The following is a 23,628-nucleotide window of genomic DNA, read 5'->3' as shown; positions in this document are numbered from 1 at the left end:
AGGAGAGTGGTGAGGACAGCGGAGAAGATCACTGGGACTTCTCTCCCCTCCATTCAGGACATTGCTCCCAAGTGCTGCATGTCCCTAGCTGGGAATATTATCAGAGACTCCTCCCACCCTCACCATGGACTATTTTCCGTGCTGGCCTCTGGAAAGAGGTTCTGCAGCATTCGGTGCAGGACCACAAGGCTCTATAACAGCTTTTTCCCGCATGTCATCAGACTGCTGAACTCTAAGTGAAAATTGTCGTCTATTCTTAACTCAACTATGTCACTTTTAATAATTTGCACTTTTTAGTATGTTTCTGTTTTTGATATTTATTTTCTTATTTTGGTATTTTTTGATATACTTTTATTTTAATTCTATGCTGAGACTCTGAAGCGAAATTTCGTTCTGTGTTCATTTGTTGCTGACAGAATGACAATAAAATCTGTCTAAGTCCAAGTCTAAGAAATGTCCCACAAAGCAATGTTACAGGACCAAACAACAGTAACGTAGTAACTGTAGTGCCTTTGGCAACTTATATGAGGAAAGAAATACCGCAGTTATACGTGGGGAAGTGTCTGTCCTCCTGGCTGTCCTCCTGTCTGTCCTACCGACCCTTCTTCAAATTTCTGCCTGAAAAACAGCGTCTGTCCCCAGCAAAAAACTTTAACTCACCATGTGTTTGTCTCCTTCCACTATTGTGTAGTTGTAGTTACTGTCTTGAAAAAAATCACTGTGACGGTCAGGCCTCCCGACCGAGACTTCAGTGAACTTTCCCCCAGAAAACAGCATCCTTCCCTGAGAGTGAGAGTCCGACAGGGTCCTGTTTACTCATGGAGATTATGCAATTATGTAATTTAGAGCAAAAAAATGTAACTTTGTCACTTTCCAGGATGCATGGTGGGTCAGGATCTCAATCACAACATATTATAACAGCATTCATATGATTATAAACAGTCAGTCAAAAACCACACAGACGTCAACATCATGGCGTGTACCGCCACCCCTCTTTTGGATCCGCAGCGCCGGCTTGCTGTATGAATTGACACACTGGTGCATCTTTACACCAGAGCTCCTTGGTTATGTGTGAACCAACAAAGGCGGAGAATTGGCGAACCTCAGCTACGGAGATAATGCGGAGTCTCTGTGTGAAAAGGGCTAGTGACTAGTGAACTTGAGAGGCACACTTGTGTGTCTGTGTGTACATTCTATGTGTCAGTCTCCCTAGGTGCAAGGTAGCATTGAAAACGCTGTATGGAATTACAGAAGCGAAATGAATTTGATAAGCACTGACACAATACTCTGAAGGGAGTTGGGTGAGTAGACCAATGCATTTTCTAATGAAAAAGTGGGTTGAACTTGTCCCACTATAGTATAATGGCTCCGACGCCCATGTGCTGCAGTATAAATCCTTCTCCAAAAAGACCAGAGGTTGTAGCGTGTCTCTGAAAAATGGAGTGGTACATCTCCTTGGTCAGGGTTGAGCCAATTCTGTGCAGATGTCCAACTCCAGAGGAAGCAAAAAACAGCCCCAGACTTGAATAGTCCCACCATCATCTTTCACTGTGGGTTTTTAAACACTGTGGCATCATTCTCTCTCCTGTTCGTCTCCTTACATACACCCTTCTGTTACTGCCATAATTCACTAACTTGGATTCATCAGTAAATAGAACTTTTTTCATCATCCACTGTGAAATTCTGGTGTTTCTAGCCCACCTCTAGTGTTTGGCCTAGTTTCTATCCTGGTTGGTGGTCTATGATTATGTGGTCACACTTACATCAGATACAACTGATCCAGTTTCTGAAAAGTGTTGTAGAGTTTGATGCTCCCCCTTGGAAACCTTTAGTCTAGCCTTCAGTATTATCAATCAATCAATTAGCAATCAATCTTTATTTGTATAGGGTATTGTATTGTATATCGGTCAGGCTCTAATATTCATTATTGATTTGGTTGTATTGATGTTTAATTACTGCCACCATCATGCAGCTGTCATCTAGAACCTTGTCAATGCTTGAACACATTCATTGTCATCCATGAAACAACACTAATAATAAGATCTAAAAAGGTTCCTAAGCTTATACATAAACATAGTCATCGTTTGTGCCTTAATATTTCTGTGTTAAACCTTGACTCAGTTATCTCTGTTGTGTGTGTACTGAGTTAACTCAGTACACACTCTACCTAAACATACAGTTACTGTTTACAGGTAACAGATGGAAAGCAACACTTTGTCAGTGACATGCTGTTTGTGTTGTTCATCATTCCTGTACCTCCAGCTTTGTCTGTTAATGGTTGGTCATGGCAGGCTATTTGAATACTGTGTGTGTGTGTGTGTGTGTGTGTGTGGTGTGTGTGTGTGTGTGTGTGTGTGTGTGTGTATGTGTATGTGTGTGTGTTTGTCAGTCTTGGATACAGCAGGCCAGGAGGAGTTTGGGGCGATGAGGGAGCAGTACATGCGCTCAGGAGAAGGCTTCTTACTGGTGTTTGCTCTCAACGACCGGGGCAGGTAATGGAAAATGACTGTGTGTGTGTCTATATCTTTCAACTACAGATATGCACTGGCCACTAGCCAAGTGCTGGTAAGTTATGCAAGTAGCTTGAAAGATTTACTTCACTCACCAGCCAAACAGCAATGGTAATCTGTTGAGTGGCTCGTAAAATTGGAACATTCACTTGCAATTTGGCTGATGGGTAAATAAGTTATTTTTGCTTCCTGCAGATGCATGCTTCTGGCTTGATAAGTACCTCAGAGGTGGACACAGTGTTCTGAATGGTTTGTCAATGTCATAGTGTAATGGTGTCACTAAGTGTGGCTGTCTATCTTCCTGCTAAAGAGGAAGTGCAGTGAGCTGTCACTGGTGGTGAGACTGACATGACGACTCACTGTCGAGCTGTTATTTAGAGGCACAGGGAGTTGACTCAATGTTATGGATACCAGCTGAATGCATTCCATTACAACAAAACCAAATAATAGTTTAATGCACATGTGTTACAGACGTTCGACAAAATATATGTGAGAAAATATTGCGTCACAAAAATGACGGGTTGTTGGATTATATGACATTACATGACGTATTACATTGTGTTGATGAATGTGTAATGTGTCACTGCAGTAAAACAATGTGAAAATGATCACAGAGGTACTTGGACCAATCATACAAGAATATGGGTTAGTCTACTGATAACAATTTGCTGAGATGTTTTCAATGGAATCTGTCTCTGTATAAATGAATAGGATATTGTAATGATTTTTTGCATTTAATTCTTGTAAATGCAGCAGTAAAAGTACAAGAAAGTAATGACAGATGTACAAAGGAAAATAAGAAAAAAATTCAACTTTCTCTTTTTAAAAAAAAATTGCACTTTAATGTCAGCCCCATGTGCTTTGCCACACAAACCAGTGTAGATTTCAGAGTTTTTGAGATGAGTAAAATGAAAAGTGACATCCCTAACAGATGTATAGCTTGATTTCTGTCCCAAAACATTGGTACTGCTCTTTTTACAAATTGTTTTAATGTATGTATAATCTCTGTTTGTCTCTATGCATATATTACCTTACTTTTGGCTTTGTGTGCATTAAAAATGCTATATTTTTTCTTGCATCAACTGAATTTTATCAAGATGTTTATAAAAACTGGTCAAGTGATTGTTAAAAACATACTAAGACATGACTAACTTAAAGAGACCTGTTTAATCACTTGGTAAACACAAGCACACAGACAATAATATTGGGACCACACATTACACATTACTCTCACTGTTGCTCATTTGCACTGATCATCTACCTTTAAAGGCATGTTTCTGGAACATCCAACTGTTTGCTGTGTAAAAAAGGAAATGGGAGCTTGATTGGTCATTTTTGCGTCCATGGTGCATGTATTCAAATGAGGTTATATGCATTACCTCATTTGTTGCAAAAGTGGCCCCTCTCTATGCAAATGATGCTCATTGCACAAATAAAAGTAAAATTCACACACACACCAGCGCTAATAGCCACATGCAGTTAGTTAGGTAAAAATTAGTAGCATCTTTAGAGGGTTGGTGGTAACTGAAGCACATTCATAAGGGGTTTCATGATGGGGGCTAATCGCCAAACCCTCCACATTTATCTTGTGAATTGTGCATGTGGCAATTAAAAAATGTTTACTCTTATGAAGTCACTCCTGAAACATAACCTAATGAAATACTATCCTTATTTTACTCTTTCTTTCTCATTCAGGGGCATGTTTGTGCCATAATATTATTACTGGATTATCTTTTGGGAATCGGATATTGAGATGGGGCAGATAACAGTTGCAAGTGCTGTTCAACTCAGGGTGCTATCAGTGGTTGCATCCATACTTTGTGAATTTGGCCATTATGTTCCTTACTGTAAAGTAGTATCCATCTATGCTTGTTGATACTGTGAATGCTTATTATTTAACTCTGTCCTTCTAACAGCTATCACGAGGTCCAGAAATTCCACACCCAGATCCTTAGAGTGAAAGACCGAGACGACTTTCCCATGGTGTTGGTTGGAAACAAGGCTGACCTGGAAACGCAAAGAGTGGTTAGTAACCCTCATGTGCATCCTGGTATACAGTAGAGTGCAGACAGATAAACTTCAGAGGGAAAGTTAAATGGACTTGCATTTCTATAGCGCTTTACAACACACTATTCATACACTGATGGCAGAAGCTGCCATGCAAGGTGCCAACCTGCTCATCAGGAGCAATTTGGGGTTCAGTATCTTGCTCAAGGACACTTGAGCAAGATATATGCAGCTGGCAGAGCCAAGGAATTGACCCAGCGACCTTCCAATTCCTGGAGGACCCGCTCTGCCTCATGACCTACAGCTGCCCACAAAGAATTTGATCATTTTTCAGTTTTTCATCTGAGGCCAGAAGATATCAGAAAATTTGTGAACCAGTGGGATTATAGGTTCAAATTGACATCACTTATTTTATAAGCTAATATTAGACAGACAAGGCTGGCTCATTTACAGGAGGAGCAGCAAATCACAGGAGTCACTGCCAAGGGTGTGACTCGAAGGGGGAGTTAAGTTCAAGGGCTGGAAAAAGCATACATACACTGCCCAACCAAAGAAAAAGACCGCCTTTAGCTTTGATTCCGGCACGCATTTGCCGTGGCATTGTTTTGATAAGCTTATGCAATGACACAACATTTATTTCCGTCCAGAGTTGCATTCATTTTTCACCAAGATCTTGTATTGATGATGGGAGAGTAGGGGCGCTACGTAAAGTCTTCTCCAGCACATCCCAAAGATTCTCAATGGGGCTTCGGGCACATAACATCATTGAGCCTAGACCTGACCAACTGAATCAACCCCAAATCATAACACTGCCCCCACAGGCTTTTACAGTAGGCACTAAGCATGATGGGTGCATCACTTCATCCGCCTCTCTTCTTACCCTGATGCGCCCATCACTGTGGAAAAGTGTAAATCTGGACTCATCAGACCACATGACCTTTTTCCATTGCTCCAGAGTCCAATCTTTATGCTCCCTAGCAAAGTGAAGCCTTTCTTTCTGATACCCTCACTGATAAGTGGTTTTCTTAAGGCTATACAGCTGTTTAGTCCCAATCCCTTGAGTTCTCTTAGCATTGTGTATGTGGAAATGCTCTTACTTTCACTCTTAAACATAGCTGTGACTTCTACTGTTGTCTACTGTTCTACTGGAGTGATCTTATTCAAGATTTTTCTGACCACATATCTTCCTCAATGATGATGGTTCACCACTATCCTTCCAGGTTTTAATGATGCGTCGGACAGTTCTTGACCCAATTTTAGTAGTTTCAGTAATCTCCTTAGTTGTTTTCTTTGTTTGATGCAGGCCAATAATTTGACCCTTCTGAAACAGAGTAACATCTTTTCCACGACCACAGGATATATCTTCTGATATGGTTGTTTAAGAAATGAGAAGCTCCTCACTGCATCAGTTGGGGTTAAATAACTTGTTACTAGGGTTGTACCGATCCGATCACGTGACTCGGAAATCGGGGCCGATCACGCCACTGAAGACTCGATCGGGACTCGGATGTTACGACCCGATCAGAGATCGGTTTTATATATATTTATTTAGTCATTATTTGTATTAGATTGTTGATATATGGGCTATTGGTGATTCAAAATAAAAAAAAATAAAATGAGTATTTACTACCACCGTTTACGACATGCGCATGCGCAGAAGACCAGCACGCCAGTTTGTTTTGAAGCGGAGTGGCGAGTTGTGGCGCACCATGTCTGCTGTGTGGAAGTATTTTAAAGTGAGTGACGAGAACGATGCAGTTGCAAACTGTCAGATATGTAAATTTGGGATATCGAGGGGTGGTAAAATATAATAAAAAATAAGGGACACCTTGGATAGTTTTCTTCGATCTTTTTAATTTTTTAAATGTATTATAAGAGTATCGGATCGGGACTCGGTATCGGCAGATACTCAAAAATCAAAGGACTCGGACTCGTATCGGGGGCAAAAAACCCTGATCGGAGCATCCCTACTTGTTACCAGCTGAAACATATTAATCACTGCAGTAATTATCCAATGGAAGGCTCTTACCTATTTGCTTAGTTAAATCCAGGTGGAGACTCTTTTTTTGGCCAGGCAGTGTATAACATACATATGTATGTATGAGGGGTAAGGGGTAGCAGAATTTGCCAGTTGTCTGAGTCAGAGTGGGTGTGGGGTGTGAATGATGACTTATCAAAACTGCAGTAAAACACATACAGATGGCTTCCTGTAGCTGGAAATCACTGCAGGCCTCTCCACTCTGAAGCTAGATTTATGCTCGACATGGTGTCCTAGTGCGAGGGTGCTTGGGCTAAAAATTTGATCATCATATTTCTAAGCAACACTTGGTTGAATGTAAACAGTGGCAACAAGATGATGATGATAATATGGTCGGCAGGTTTACAGTAAAAGTTCGATATCAGGCAAACAATGATGAAAACACCTCTCTTCATCCTGTGCTCTGTTGGCTTAAAACATGGTCTGGTGGAGACACGTCTCTGTAAAGTTGTGGGAACAACAGTCTCTGATTTCCCGTTGCTTGGCCAGCTGAGTCTCACCTCGTCCCACCTGCGACCGGGCATTATCCAGGAGCAGCTGTTCAGTAAATACAAGTTGGATTATCATTTCACACTTCTTGAATGCAAAAATTCAAAAAGGCTCTCCGTAGCACATGACATAAGTTTATTCTAACAGAACTGATATCTAGACTGCCACAAATACTGATGAAAATGAATAACATAAAAGTAAAGAAAGATTGTTTTAGCATTTCCAGCGCCATTGTCATGCCATATTACTGCCTTGGCTTGAGTTCAGCTGTAGATCACGGTTTGTTGAAGTTATATGTGCAAAATGTTTGTCAATTTAAAATCAATGAAAATGGTCTATAAGTTGTTTTTATTGTAATGTAGAAGCAGATTCTGCCTCCCCTTGATTTCCTCATTAGCTCCGTTCCACGGTCTGCTTGGAGGGGTTGGAGGCCCAACTGATGTAATGTACTGTCCTGCATATGCTTACATAGCCAGGTTTCGGTGACTCACAGGACAGCAGATCCTGAAAAGTCCTTTTTTGCTCTTTTGAAAGGCAGCAGTTTGTCTAGTGACAGGAGTGCAGTTCAAAATCCCCACTGCTGCAGCCTGATTTTTTTCATCAAGATCCATGCATTATTCCATGAAAAATAAAGGAAAATATTTTAAAAAATGTAATGTGTAATTCTGCTGACAAACCAACATACTAACAAGTAGACATGGCTGAAAACATAACCACCTTGGTGGAGGTAATAGATTCAAGAGAAATAGTGATTCTGCTGCAAAGCAAATACAATTGCATTCAAATGCCATTAAAAGTATGGTCCAACTGAAAGAGTGTGTATTGGGCAGAATGGGTGTAATTTTGTCTTTATTTAGAAAGACAAACAAGGACATTGAAAAATTTTTTTTGCTGGATGGAATTTTATTTTAAAATGAAAACATATTAGTGTGGCTGTAGTCAAAAAGGCCTGTGAAACTTTGAAAAAGCGAGTGGTGAAAACATTTGTGAAATGTCAAATATTTAAAAGTTCCCTGGTGAATTTAATTGGAGAGGGAGAGCTGATAACACAAATAAACAAAAATAGACAAGTTACAGGAGAGTGCAACACAACACCATTTTGTTGATATCATAAATGTCAAATGCATCTTCTTAGTTAATTGCAAAATAAAAATGTATTTCCTACACCAATTACTTTTCTAGTAAACTGCAACAAGCTTAGAAGCAACCAGTAACCTCTTACAAAGCAAACTGTGTCTCATATCTTGTGACAGTTGTAATGAAGGATTTTATCTCCTATCTGGGCTGATCTCCTCACAGTACAGCAGTATAGAGGGTGATCACTCATAATTCAAGTGAATGGAGGCTGTAAGGCTGGGCATGTATAATTTTTGCTTTGTCTGCAGATATTCAGAGAGGATGCTCAAGCATTCGCCAGAGAGAACAGGATCCACTATATGGAAGCTTCGGCCAAGAATCGCTACAACGTCGATGAATCCTTCTTGGAGCTGGTGCAAATTATCAGGTATAGTCCTTAATGATTTTACTTCATTCTAGTTTTCCAACAGTTTAGTCTTAATCCAGGTCCCGGTTTTAAAGCTTTCCAATGTGCTTCACTCAACATTTTAGGCTTAGGAAGTGATATACTAACAAATTTCCTTTTATATTTTTAGTAACCACGATATTTTTTTTATTTTCTTAGTCCCCATTGATTTTTGGGTTTACCAATGTTGTCTTAGGTAACAGAAAATCATACTAAGTGCTCAGGTTGATCAGCCACTGAACGTTATCAGCCGCAATTCGTTCTAAATAGTCTCTACAAAGGCAGATCAGAAGAGCTGATCAGATAAACTCAGATAATGTGTTTGAGACAATGACAAAATGAACAGACTACAACAGAGCGTGTCTTCTCATGTTGATACTACAGTTACAATCACTGGCTGGCTACTCAGTGTGAGACCCATAAAAAAATATGAATAGAAAAATTCCTGCGGTACCAGACTATCTATCCCCTCAGTCTCTAGCTGGCAGGACCTTGCAAATATGCTGCGCTGAGTAAACCAAGGGGGCACTGCAAATCTGTACTGAAATTGGTAGGAGGAAATGTAGTTAGCTGTTATCTGTTAGCAGCCAGTGAGCAGCAGAGTCCTGCATTTTGTTTGGCTAAGGGAGCTAACAGCCAACACACAGCAGGATTGAGAGTTTCTGGTCAGAAGAAAATTAAGCATTGAACAGTGAACTGTAGTTTAATGTGATTACACAATTTTACAGTAAATACATGTGCTTAAGTACTTAGAGCTGAGTACAGTTTAGAGGTAAAATAACTTGAATATGGAGTTACAGACATGTCACATCAGTGTACATTTTGCCAAACAGTCAGCAGTAAGTAAGCAGATACCAGCATCAGAGTTTACACTGACTTTTTATTGACGGTCAATTTGGCCGTTAATGTCTCAGAATTCTGGCCATAAAAAACAACTACCAGACATATGTTTAAATAGATACATCCAGTGTAAATTTAAACAACATTAAAAAAAAACATACAAAACGCTACGACCTGCTGGTGCAGAATATTTTGTCTGCTCCTGCCACCTTTTCACACCCTCATGGTGTGCATGGTGCACCTGTGGTCAGCGCTTTAGGTGGGCCTTGACTGACAGGGAGTGGGCACAATGAAGCTCTGCCCACCGTCCACCTAACTCGATGCAGAACTCCGCGTCCAGCTCACAATCTGAAGTGACTGTTTCAGCATATGTTCTAGATACTTCACCACTAGTTAATCTGGCAAGAAAACACACTATAATAATCTATTAGAAACAGTGTCACTGCTGTTTGTGATTGTGTTTTTACGTGTTTATTCCTCAGAGCTGACCAGACACACACATACATACAGGCTGCAGGGAGCAAAGAAACCCCTCCCTGCAGATCATCACGATACTTTTATCTCCATTGTTGCAGAAGAAGCAACATCCAGAAACACATAATTATTTTAGAGATTATCTCTATTTTTGATAAGAAAAGAGAAGAGGAGGAGCAGATTGAACCAGTGCAGAGAAATGCCCTCACCCTGCCTGTGGAGCAGGGCTCTGTGATCAATCAGTCAATCAATCAATCAATCAATCAATCAATCAATCAATCAATCAATCAATCAATCAATCAATCACTGTGGGGTGGCATGGAGGCGATCAGCCTGTGGCACTGGTGTTACGAAAGCCCAGGTTGTTTTGATAGTGGCCTTCAGCTCTCCCTCGCATTGTTCGGTCTGGTGTCTCTTATCTTCCTCTTGACAATACTCCATAGATTCTCAATGGGGTTCAGGTCAGGGGAGTTGGCTGGCCAATCAAGCACAGTAATACCATGGTCAGCAAAATAGTCCTGCTGGAAAAATAAATCAGCATCTCCATACAGTATAGTAATTTAATTGAATTAAATTATGGAAAAAAATGAACTTTTCCATGATATTAATTTTAATTTTTTGAGATGCACCTGTAGAAGTGTATGTAAACTTTTGACCACGACTGTACATTAAAATGTATTGCGAGTCTCTTGCAAGTATAAGGCAATATACAATTAATACATTCCTATCATAATAATAGTATGCTCCATTATATTTCTGGTTTACTTCTATTCCAAAAAAAGGACGCTGTGAAGTCAGTTATCAACATACTAAATTACTTTGTACAACAGTGTTGTAAATGTATTACCAGTATACTAAAATCTGAATGACTTATGGGACTATTTCCCAATGCTGAATTGCACTTCCCAGGTAAAAAACAACAACAAAAACACCTAGAAACTTGTATTAATCACTGAAGTGGTATCATTATGTAATTCAGTGATTCCCAAAGTGTGGGCCCTGGCCCACTGGTGGGCTGTGAAGGTACTGCAGGTGGGCTGCAAGAGGTCATTCAATAAATAGAACGTTTATAATTTTCAATTTTGTAATTAAGTTTGAAATTACCACAAAATATTTATTAATAAATATTTACATTTTAAAAAGTAGCGTTATTATAATTGATAAAAAAGAGAGTTAAATTACATGTTTTTCATCATTTGTCTGACCTTCTTTTATCTGGTGTTGTGTTGGTTGAAGTCCATTCTCCATTGATATGTGTGTCATCTTCCGACCTTAACCTACACCACCGGGTGCAATGCAGGAAACACAATCGTATTAGGAGGGCAACATTATCTGACAGGGAAACAGACTTCAGCACAGCATCAGATTGAATCTTATATCTTGACAATGATGGGGAGTTGCAACTGTGTGTGTTTGCTTGCGTTGAAAGATAGGAAGTTTACCAGTTGTTATGTATGTGGATGGATTATTAATTTGCACTGCATTGCTTTCTGTTCCTGTTCACATATAATTGTTCTGTGTATGAAATAAAACATTTTTTAGGGAAATACTTTTTTAGCGAAACTGTGATTAAAAGTCAGCGTTTTGAGGCTTTTGAGGAAATCCTCTGTAGGGCTTCAGGATCCTCTGCACAGGAAAGGTGCATTTGAAATCTGATGAGCATCAGTGCAAACATTCTTTTTTATTTATTTAGCCTTTATTTAACCAGGTTAGTCCCATTGAGATCAGAGATCAGCAACACAGAGTTACAACAGCAAATTAAGCGAAAAAGCACACTGAAATAATCAGATAAAACATTTGCACTGAGACAACCTGGACTCAATTGATTTCACCATAGTTTAAAAGCTGTTCAGTGGGACAATATTTTATTGTTAAGTTTAATCTGTACATTGGTCCATACAGCTTTCTTTCCCAATTCAGTTCAAACTTTGGAACAGCAAATTGCAAAACATCAAGAGAAGGAAGAATGTGGTTTACATATTTCAAGTTTAAAAGATAAGTAAACAGGAATTTTGCCAAGAATGGCTTTGTAAATAAAAACATACACGTGACTGAGGTGGCGTGCACCTAAAGCAGACAATTTCTCTTTTGACTATTACACACAATGAGCAAGAGAACCACATTTTTGTAATTAGTCTCAGAGCTCCGTGATACTTGTTACCAGCATGTGAAGACAATTAGCAGAGGCATTCATATACAACACATCTCCATAATCAATAACAGGCAAAAAAGTTGACTCTGCCAATTTCCGTTTCACACAAAAAGAAAAGCAAGACTTGTTTACATACATTTGAATAATAGTTTAAGCTTTTTTGTAATATGCTGGATATGTGTCTTAAAAGTCAAGTAGTCATCGATTAAAAACTGCAGGTATTTCAAAATAGATAGAAACTCAATTTGTTGACCATTCCTGGTAAGAATTTTCTGAGACAATGCAGATCTTGTTGTTTTTGAAGTGGTAAAGAACAAGTTTCATTATATTTATGACAAGTTGCAGTTGACAAAGTTGTTCTTGTACTCTTATCAAATACATGCTATAGGTATGCAAAAGAATGAGCAGGAATGCGTGCAAAGCAGTAAATTACCATATCATCAGCATAAAAATGAAATGTTGAGTTAGGAATGTTCTGTCGAGGCAATTTATATACAAGGTAAATAATAAAGGGCCCAGGACTGAGCCAAATGAAGAATCCAAAGAAAGCTATGCCCCCCTTCCACTGAAGACCTCCATTGCTTCCAGTCAGAACACAGATGTCTTCTGGGTCAGGCTCGGCCTCTGCACGAGCCGTCCTGAGGGCACACGCCACATCACACACTGCTCCATGGATCGCTGGTCTTAGCATCTGTGTTACATTGGGTAAAATACAACAGGTCCCATTAAAATTGAATAGCATGCAAGTTTTAAAAAAGAAAGACATGGACAAACAGCATGACAGTTACCAGAGGTTAACTGAAATATGAGTATATGTGGCAAATACCAGTCAAGCTCAGGAAAAATGTGCAGTTGATGTAGCTAGTTAGCACGTAGTTTGTTAGCTCGATGCTAACGATTAATAGGCATTACCATTAACACCCTAACAGAAATTAGCATCACTACTGCAATAATATTATCTGAACTCACAAGCTTAACATAAGACATGTGTGCTGATACCTGCAGTCCATACAGCACTTCATATGATCTGTGGAAGTAAACTACACTGAAAAAAATAACTTGTAAGATTTACTTAATAAAATCCTCGTAACTATTTGCACTCACACTAAGTAAGTAAATTTTACTCCTGTAATATGAAGTATAATTCACTCACCAGTATCAAGTAAATTTACTTGCCACTAAATCTAACATTTTTGAAGATGTTAAGTAACTATTACTACATTACAGTAAGCAACATTTTTGAAGATATTAATTAACTATTACTACATTACAGTAAGCAACATTTTTGAAGATATTAAGTAACTCTTACTACATTACAGTAAGCAACATTTTTGAAGATATTAAGTAACTCCTACTCCATTACATATTTGAGTTTAGTTCTATTTAGTTACAGTAATCAAGTTACTCTCATCCTAATACTAAGTAAATCTTACATGCATTTAATGATGACTTTTTTTTATTTAAAAAAAACCCCAACCTTTATTATGTTTTTGGTTAGTCTTCACCTTTGAAATAATTTGACAAAGATCCCAACGCAAGGTTCACTTATTTGCTTAGCCTTCAAAAGGCTTTATTGGTATGGGTGATAGATGCTCACATCACCAAAGCAAGTATGAAATCAAAAGAATTTACATAAAGAGAAGCAACTGAATTTTGATGACATCTGGAATAGTGCTAAAGTAAAACTCTTTATAAAAGCGTACTAAAACACTGATGCATTCAAACTGCGCAATCACAACATTGTCACCAATGATGCATTTTTTCCATCACATCTTAACTTGAGAAGCAAATGCAAACAAGTGCCTCAACACATTTCAGAAAGACAACATGACAACAAGTACCACTGCAATATCTGAACAATCACTTTGGAGTAAAACCATAATGCATTGATTCAACAATTTCAAGACCATCTTCCAACCAACAAGTGTCCAAAAAAGAAGAAGAAAAGGGAACAGATGAATGGGTGGGCATGTGTGTGTATTAGCACCATTCAAGACAGCAACTTAACCTTCAAAGTGTGCACTTTTGGGGAGAGCTTGATCCCATCCAGTTCAAGGAAAAGTTTCTGAAATGCCTCAAAAGTGTAGCGCAGTGTTGTTGGGTATGCAAGATTGAGGGCGTAGACCAGTCCCATAAGCAGCACGCATGCATTGGCAGTGTTGCGACATCCAGACAGCATCTCCACGCCTTCAAGGATGATGGATGCGTCCACCGGGTCCTCTCCATCAGCACCATGGATGACCAGGACCTTGACGATATGTACAGTGACATCACTGCGGTTGTCCTGCTGCATACAGTTAACAGGCAAAATGAATGAATATATACCTAGATAGACCATCAAGATGGCACAAAGCAAGCTTAATGGAGTCAGAACTATTTTCAAATGAACCAGCATCATCTGGCCAGTTCTGCTGTGGATGCATGAAAAAATCAGATGGCTAGTGGGATGGGTTGCCATGGCCATTAGATGGCGCCAGACTTATGGCGTCACTGATGAATGACATGCCAGTTGAGTGGCACCTGTCTGCACACCAGTTGCCTTCACTAAATGTACTTGTGCCTGTTAAAAAAAAATCATGCTTTACCCAGCAATCTTCAAAAAGGTCCTCCTCCTTCTCGCCGAGGTACAGTATGAGAGCACGGATAACTGCTTCACGTCTTGCTTCAGTGCTTAGGTTCTGTGGACAGATTAAATTTTGTGTCAATACTTAATTATTTTTCAAATACAATGCACTGTTGGGTGAGTACATAGGAATATGTGCCATGATTTTCAGGGAGCAAGAGCAATGAGTGGTAAATGGGAGCACAGAGGCCATCGAAGCTAATGTGTGCCAGGATTAGCCATATAAGTATACTGTACGTATTGTACGTATAGGGCAATGTGTTGTGTGAGTGAGTGAGTCAGTGAGTGAGAGACAGAGACAGAGAGATTACACACCTGACTCAGTTTACTCAGGAGTGGCCTCAGCTTGGTTCCCATGCAACCTCCCTTGGTCTTCATCAAGGCAATGAGCTTTGGTGTGTACAGGTCCAGTTTGGACAGGAATCTATGCTCCAGGGGAATTGTTGTAATCCTCCTAAACTCCTCCTTGATCTGAATTGACATAAGATGACAGACAGGCAATGACAGGGAGACATGAGAGAAGCATTTACAAGGTTTAAGATCATGATGAGGAACTGTATAGATATTAACGGACCAACACTGCCAATTTAAGGGGTTCATTCACTCATTTATGTGACATGCGGACACTATGTGATTGACCCATAGAAGGCGCCAGCATGTCAATATGCGTAATTTGAGCTTATTTACAATTATTATCTCAACAAGTGCAAACTGTGCATATTGACATGGCTGTCTGGTGCCCCTTGTAGCTCGCTTACATAGCATCCTCAGACAGCGTCCATTGCTTACATATGACCTACAACCAGCAGCTAGACATGGTGTAGCTGCTGGTGCCGCTGTCTAAAAAGAGGAACACTAAGCTTCCAATTTCAACGTTAAGAGAAGAGCATTTCAAGATTATTGTTAATGTGATCCATCCCAGCAGTACTCAATATATGTATTCTGAAAACCAATGGTTAGTTCCCAATGGAGAAATTAACATTTTTATGTCTGCCAGTGCTTACCTCAGCTTCACAAAACAAAGCAGGCCATCTCTCTTTGAATTCAGCGACAGCTGGGCTACCTCTCACCACCTCAAGCCGTCGAACGGAGAAGGTTTTGGCCATTTTCTCTTGAATTACTTTTTTGTTGTCCTTCTTCTTCATTTCATTCAGAAGCTCTTGTCTCTCGACCTCCAAGTGGACAAGAAGGGAATTAGACCAGACCCGTACCCCCACACACAGACTCACCTACATGCCCAGACTCAGACCAATACACACACATCTGCCCCCACTCCCAGACCAATACACTCGCACCCACACACCCAGACCAACATACCTCCAGACTGTCGCCAGTCTCTCCACTGGGATGTGGAGGCAGGTAGTTAACCTCAGCCCTCCTCGGTCTCTTGCAGTTCTTCGCCGGTTGTTGCTCTCCATTGGGCCTCCTCCTCAAGGAATTAATATCCAGCTCCGGACATGGTACATCACGCCTTCTTATTTTTGACCGGTAGTTGGCCATCTTGTATTTGAGTCGCTGCTGCCACCCGTACATGCCGGAAAATGAGGTCCCAGGCTCCCTCAGGCAAGGATGCCTTTTCACCAGGGCTTCTGCAACTGCTGATATTTGCAGACCAGTGGGGTAGGCCGTGTAGTGAAATATCTCCTTGGCAAGCTTCTCTAATACGTCAGAGTTCATACTTGGATTTTGGAGCAGAGAGCCATCACTTTCAAAAGCCTTGTTTCCTGATTGAAGGCACATCTCAACATGAGGAGAAAAGGTGGGTATCACAAAGTCGGTTGGCCACGGTTCGGATCGATACTCCGGTGACCGTGGTAAAATGATGGTGCTGGCGGATGAACTAGATGAGGAACTGTCATCCAGGGAAGATGATTCCTGTGGCTCTGGATGGAAGGAAGTACCCGGCTCATCCAAAGGAGTGAAACTAATAACAACAGGTTTTTCTCTTTTCACAAGTTTGATTGTGTCTTTGTCCTTGATTGATACGGTTGACAGCAGAGTGAAAAACTGGCAATCAAATTCTTTGTCCATGTACATCACGGTAAAACTGTCTTGGAGTTGAAAATGTTCATGTGCTGCAGCCTCCCACTGCATAGGCAGCCAATGGGTATGTGTCAGTGAGTTGAGACTGCTCAATTACTTTGACTGTGCTTGTGGACTCCAACTTGAAACATCTAAAATGCTCCCAGTACCATGCACTCTGCAGTTTTAGTACAAACACTACACTGTCACGAACAATCATGATTTGCAGTATTTCAGCAAAATCTGGCAACCCACCAGTGGAGCCATATGCCACCATCATGCCAATACCATAGCTGGTGCCCTGACAGTCTACGTTGTTTGTCAAATGAACAGTCTTCTCTTCAGGAAATCTCTGCGATAGAAATTCTTGAATGTTCTCATTTACGACCTCAAATGGAACTCTTGTCATCCTCGATACAGAGACAGCTGGTTTTTTGACATTCGAACTATGGAGATGGTATGCAATCATGTGCTGGTGTTTTGTTGCCATGGACTTCACAATGTTGCGGAACCAGCACGTCTGTCTCACTATCTTCTGAAAGAAGTGGTGCTTGGCTTCGAACCTCATTGTCCATAAGAGCACTAGTGGGCCAAATGCTTTAATAAGCTGCGGGTAATGCTCAACAAAATGGTGTTTAGGGATCAACTTCCCTTGTGGAAAAACAGTGAAAAATCTTTGTCTATGCTCAACAATTAGGCTATCTAGGAGACCAATGCTTGCATCTGTGTGGGTAGGTGACATGCACAACTCAACAACATCTTTGAGTGTCATCAACAATTGCCATGCCTGGTCCTCTTCATGTACTCTGGAGCCAACCATAAGCGGAAGGAGCCTCAGTAGGCACCAATTTTCATGTGCATTGCCACCTATGGTTCTACGGGAGGCAAAGGTTGGTGTTATAAGTGTGGGACAATTTGTCTTGTCTTTCCCCTTGTACGGGAATTTCCTGATGATTGCATTCAGCTCCTCAAGAGAGAAGTACTTTTTCTTTATCAAGATATCCAAACACAATGCCAATTCTACAGGTATAATTCCATCAAGTAAATCGTGCAGTACGTCAGGTGGGTAACCTGTTGTCACATGAAAGTGATCCAACCTTTCTGTAATTGCACACTGCCTTTTAACTCCGTGGCTATGGGTGTCACTGGCTGCTGCTGCTTCAACGTCCAACTGGTGTTGCTGTTTCATTCTACAGGGAATGCACCTGTCCTGACTTCTAGCTCCTGAAACTGGGATCGCTCTCCAATACAAACTCTACAAACATACGACCCAGAGAAACTTTCAACAAACCCCCCCAATGAATGGGCACCAAGGTTGTCGGCAATCACAGAAAATACGGTGCCCTTAATTACTTTTCCCAAACAGGGCACAAAAAGACCATGCTCTTCAAAGCTTTTCAGATCCGTTAATAAGGGCTCCAGCACTTGAGGATAACCAAACTGCTTAACGTCATCTGCCTTACATAAAATCGCCAAGTAAATAGATGATAAAGTAGACCTTAATAAAGCAGGAATATCAGCCAACACCCAGTAGACAGCGGTTACCTTGTGCTTCTTACGAGAGGTTCCTAATGGATTACATATTTCAAACTCGTCACAGTAAACTCCTCTCCAGACAGAAAACTATTTTCCTTGAAATGGGAACCGTCATGAAAACTACTATAGTCACAAGAACGAGAATAGTTTGGAGTCAACACCTTCTCCTGAATGTCACTATCTTTCAAAATTTCTGACAAGGATTGCAAAATTGGGACATATTGGAATGACTTTCCTTCTTTCCTATCAAGTATGTACTCTACTGGCTCAACAATAGAGAAGTGTTCCTTGAAGTAACTTTTTCTCTGGTATGCTGTGCCAAGAGGACCTTCTTCATTAAAGGCTGTACTAAGAGGATTTAACTGGCAAATGCTGTTTACCAAATCTGTGATCACCTGTTCTCCGACAGTGCAATTATGGTCCTCTAGTGTCTTATGGACAATGTTTGTTATTACGGGTGCAGATACTGAGGAAGTGATAAATTGTAGCTCCCCTATAATCTCATCGATACATCTACTTGGCACATTGAAGATGCAGTCTAATTTAAGCAGTAAGGAACCAAGCGCATCTACAATGACTTTAACCAAGTCCTCACCCTCCCCTACAAGTGTTCCACTAGAAGAAACGTAACTTTCATCTACCAATGAACTATCATCATCTGTTGCCTGACTTGGAAACGTCTGGAGTACAGTTTGCTTAAAATCCTCCAGGCAGTGAGGAGTGTGCTTCCTACTTTTATGTGAGGCAAAGGTTGTATATATATAAGTGCTATAGTCACACCCTTTAAAAACACACTGGATAGTTTCGTGTTTTTTCAAATGAGTCCCAAGGTGTTCAAAATATTGTTTCTCTGTGTGAAAACCACATAAACCACCTGCGCAGGCGCGCTAGACTCACAACGTTTCGACCCACACAAGGGTCTGCGTCAGGTATTTAAAATATGAACATGTGTCAGGGGTGGGGTATAAATACAGCACGGAAGTCTACACTCAACAACAATACTTATGAAAAATAAGTCTGCAGCTTACCTTGCAACTTACTAACTCGACTGAACTTGAGTAAAACACACATTTCTGCTAGGAGTTGATCGATACTGTTGTGCTCACATCACACGAGGCACCATAATGTAGTGCTTCATGCAACAGTAATGGGGAGTTTTGGGTTAAATTTGTTTATGATTATCAGGGATAATTATTAATTATGATTAATAATAAGATCCAATTTACATTAGATTACCTCAGGGCACCACCCTTGAAGAAGGGAAAAGATAGCCAATTCACCAAATCAGTCTCAGAAAAGGTACTAAACTGTTTGTAACTGATTAATAATTAATTTAATAACTACAACCAATATTACCATAACAGCTGGTAATGGTTGAAGGATTTTGGAGTTCTTGACAGAGTAGAGGTTGGCACATTCACTCTTGTACAATATTAAATAGGCAGCTTGAAGGTTCAAAGTCTTTTATTTACACAAAGATGAAAACACACTAACTAACATGTACTATATACAGGTGTGTGTGTGTGTGTATGTGTGTGTATGTGTGTGTGTGTGTGTGTGTGTGTGTGTGTGTGTGTGTCTGGCAGAACAAAGAAACAATGGTGGTCACTGATATCACATGTGGTTGTGATATGCTCCAGGCTCAAGGAATGTGTGTGTATGTGTATGTGTGTGTGTGTGTGTGTGTGTGTGTGTGTGTGTGTGTGTGTGTGTGTGTGTGTGTGTGTGTGTGATGTGATGCCAGGTTATAGAAGATGGTTAGTTGCATGCACAGACCCTGAGTCTGTGTGAAGCATCATTCGACTAACGTCGAATTAGCCGTCTAGGAAAGCAAACTACCAATAACCTGACCTGAGATCACAATAACACTCAAACAGTGGACACGCATAAATTGAACACACATGCATTACATCAACCAGAGTTTAAAGTCCTGTGCTTAGCCGTGCTATGCTATGCTATCTAAGCCCAGTTCAATGTTACCAGTCTTTGAAAAAAAGGTGCTGGTGGTTGCAGGAGAACGTTGGGATTCCAATGTTGAATGCTGTTCTTGCTGTGCAAGGACGGATGAAAGTCGGCAGAGGAGGAAACGGTTCGCTTGGTGCTAACTTGCTTGGTGTTCCTCAGATTGTGAAGTTAGCTGGCAAGCTTTGTGTCACAGCTGCTGGTGCTAATGCAGCTTGCAGCTCTCCACAGCTGTTAGGCCCAGAAGAAGAGATCTTGAGGGCAGGCAGCCCTGTGGTGGGGAGATGGAGAGGAGCCCTTGAGGATAAGAAGTCGAAGGAGTGGAGGGCGTTAGAGTAAGAGAGAGAAGCTTGAGGAGAAGAGAAGAGAAGAGAGAGAACAAAGGAAGGAGCTGGAGTTTTGAATATCTGGTCAGTGGGGGGGTCTGTCACCCTGACCAATAGTAGCTCAAAGCTGAATTTGCACCTAGGTGTGAAGAATGGGGAATTCTGGGACACTGAGTTCAGTTCAGAGTCCATTTTGGAATCCACAATGAATGACTTCATCTGTGGGTCCCAATAATACGGTTTTTCCAGGGCCCGATACCGATTACTAGTTATCAAGGAGGAGGACTGTATTTGAGTAAATGTACAAAGTTATTCCACCACAGGGCTTAACAGAGAGCTTACATACAGTTCTGTTATGTCTATAGTAATTAACAGTGATATCCTGTGCCTCTGTTACAAGTAACAGTCAGAGACAGCTTCAGGAGGCACTTCTGTGATGTTGCTACAGTTAACTTGTTGAGACTTAGAGTATGACCGGTAAGTCATACTTGGTGCGTGAAATAATGATAAAGCATCACTGATATGCGAGTCAACTGGCTAAATAATGGACCTGATGAACTTGTTGACGATCGCGAATGTTGTCAAATTAGCTCTAAGAGACTTGACATTAGCTTACATCCAGTATTCAAAAACCAACCAACTCATACAGGCCTTTGCAGTGTGGAAGTTTCAGCTGTACTGGCTACGACGTTACTTAAAGCTATAACATTAGCCATGGATATGGAAATATCATTATCTCGTTATTGTTAACTCTGTATGCTAACTTTATCATTAATTTAACAAAAAACTGCATTGTTTGGGCATTATCTGCGGTGTCTCTGGGAAACTGGGCATGCTTGTCAACTTAAATAGATCGTAGGATTGTGGTGTTTTGGGAATTTCAGTGCAGAGGACTGATTTGTTTTTTAACTTCTGAAATACGTGGTGCCTTACCTACATAAGGGTACATTTAGGCTAGATTCACATCAGATCTGGTGGTGTGGCTATAATGCAGGTTTTCCCATTTATTTTACTGAGGAGTAGTCTGTTTTGTGGTGCTGGCTCAGAAAAAAAATAAATAATGCCAACTAAACTTCTAGAGGAACGCAGCTCAACATCACGTTGTGGTGGCCAGTCACATAAACTGGTGATCAGACCCCAAGGCCTGGAGGGGCATTTTCCCCATAGATCGGCATTTCCCCCATATAAAAGAGACATCTGTAAAACTGCTAGCGGGACACCAAGACCGCAAACAAGGTCAATCATGACTCTATTATCAGTTTATGTTTAATTTTTTCATGGGGGCTTCATATTTGTAAAACTTACCTCAAGCTGAGAAAAGCGATTTAAAAATAAGTGACATCATCACAATGTAAAGTCCATGGGCCAAGCAGGAACACGCGAGCAGGACCAGCAGGGGAAACTCAACTGTGCATATTCAATGGGCTGCATAATCAGGAAGTAAATGCAGAAGCCAGAAAACTTTTTTGGTGTATGTGTTAGGCGAGCAATTCTCAGTGGTTTGAATGGCCGCCATCTTAACATCTATAATGTAGTTCCTCTATATAAATCTATGCTGACAACACAATGGATTGTAACATAATATTGCATGTTTATTCATTTAGTTTGGCCTTGTGCACCAGTTTAAAACACATCCAGGGATGCCGACGATCACTATAGTACTGGCATGCTTAACCTACTGTGGCAGAGGCATGACCGCAGATCATAAACAGAGCAAAATGGGTCAGTAGTGGGGCATATTATTTGGCTAGTTTAAATGCTACAGAGGAAACACAACAGACATTTTAAAGTGTGGTAAAAGTGTTATTGTGAAAATTATAAGATGTTGGTATATTTTTGACATATTAATAGATCTTTTTAGTATATTTGCAATGCGCTTTTGAAAATGTATAGTTTTTGAAAAGGATATTTTTTTCACAAGGGTTACACACAATGTTAGTTTATTTAATATACCGTTACTAAATTGATTTATTTAGCATATTTCTCACCAGACAGTTTGGCTGTTGAAACTTTCATCTGCCGGACAATTACATGCAATACCGGCAAAAAGCCAAAAAGCTAGCAAAAACCCTGACCAGCATTGACAAGGAGGTGGAGTTGGGGTTCAGGGTACAAAGACCTCAGTACAAAGACTGAGAAAACTGAGACTGTCCAGTCCATAAATTGCTTTAAAGGTGTTTATCTCTCTTTCTAAACAGTTTAATGTACTATATCCAGTCTTTGTAGAAAGACATACACACCCCCACACACACCATTTTGCCAAAATTGTGAGGCTTTGTACATTTAAGTTCATGAGCGCATAGATGCCTGCTCATAGCTAGCCACACTCATTGTGAATTTGTGCATGTTTAACAGTATGTCAGTTTTGCTACTGAATTTCTTGCACATGGCACAACATCTACCCTTATAAGGTATTTAGGGGGCGGTTACTTATGCAAATGACAATCAGCCACATGACCCCAATTTAGGATCAAGTGGGATTCATCTTTTTTTTTCTGAGAAAACCTCTGGTCCAGCTTTTGGTGTCTAACGCATGACTCCAGCTTCTTCAGAATGTCCTCCTCCTGCCTAAGCGGATATTCAGACCGAAAAAAGTCTGAGTCATTTAAGGTACCTGTGAGAAAATGCTATTGTAAGTCCGAATACAGCCTAATGGTTTGATTCCACTGGGCATGGCTGTGTTGTGTTCCAGCAGCGACACATCTGCCGGAGCTGATCGCAGCCACTCTAGATAATGCTTGTAATTCTACTGGACTGTAAGCAGCATGCTTCAGAAGCGTCCCAAAAGTGGATGTTTTCCACTTAAAATACATTCAGTCTATTTTTGACAGAAGCCACATCAAGCTGTACAGAGCAGATGGAAGTCAAACACAGGAAATGCATCGAGAATGCTGTACAAATTTGAAAATATAAAACCTAGTGCAGATTCCTGATCATAAATCACATAAAAAATAGATACACATTACATTATGTTATGTTCATGGTATGGGAAGGGCTATTAGAAGTTTTATCACACTAGCAAGAATCTTCCTCAACAGTTTTCACTTTCAAACCTCTTTTAAACATAATGAATATTTGAGATATCAATAATGAATGAAATAGCAATATAAAACAATACAATGATTAA

General features: G+C 40.4%; 1 protein-coding gene across 1 annotated transcript in view; it reads left to right on the top strand.

The window, feature by feature from the left end:
• Positions 1-23,628, top strand: part of rras (RAS related) — a 35,350-nt gene that overhangs the window by 8,251 nt on the left and 3,471 nt on the right. The window contains exons 3-5 of the mRNA XM_073495511.1: positions 2,390-2,492; positions 4,427-4,535; positions 8,430-8,548. Coding sequence (XP_073351612.1) covers positions 2,390-2,492; positions 4,427-4,535; positions 8,430-8,548 — 331 coding nt within the window. The remainder of the gene's footprint in view (positions 1-2,389; positions 2,493-4,426; positions 4,536-8,429; positions 8,549-23,628) is intronic.

This window comes from Pagrus major, chromosome 24, assembly GCF_040436345.1.
Source record: "Pagrus major chromosome 24, Pma_NU_1.0".
NCBI classification, from domain to species: Eukaryota; Metazoa; Chordata; class Actinopteri; order Spariformes; family Sparidae; genus Pagrus; species Pagrus major.
This window is presented reverse-complemented; position numbering and strand designations above follow the sequence as displayed.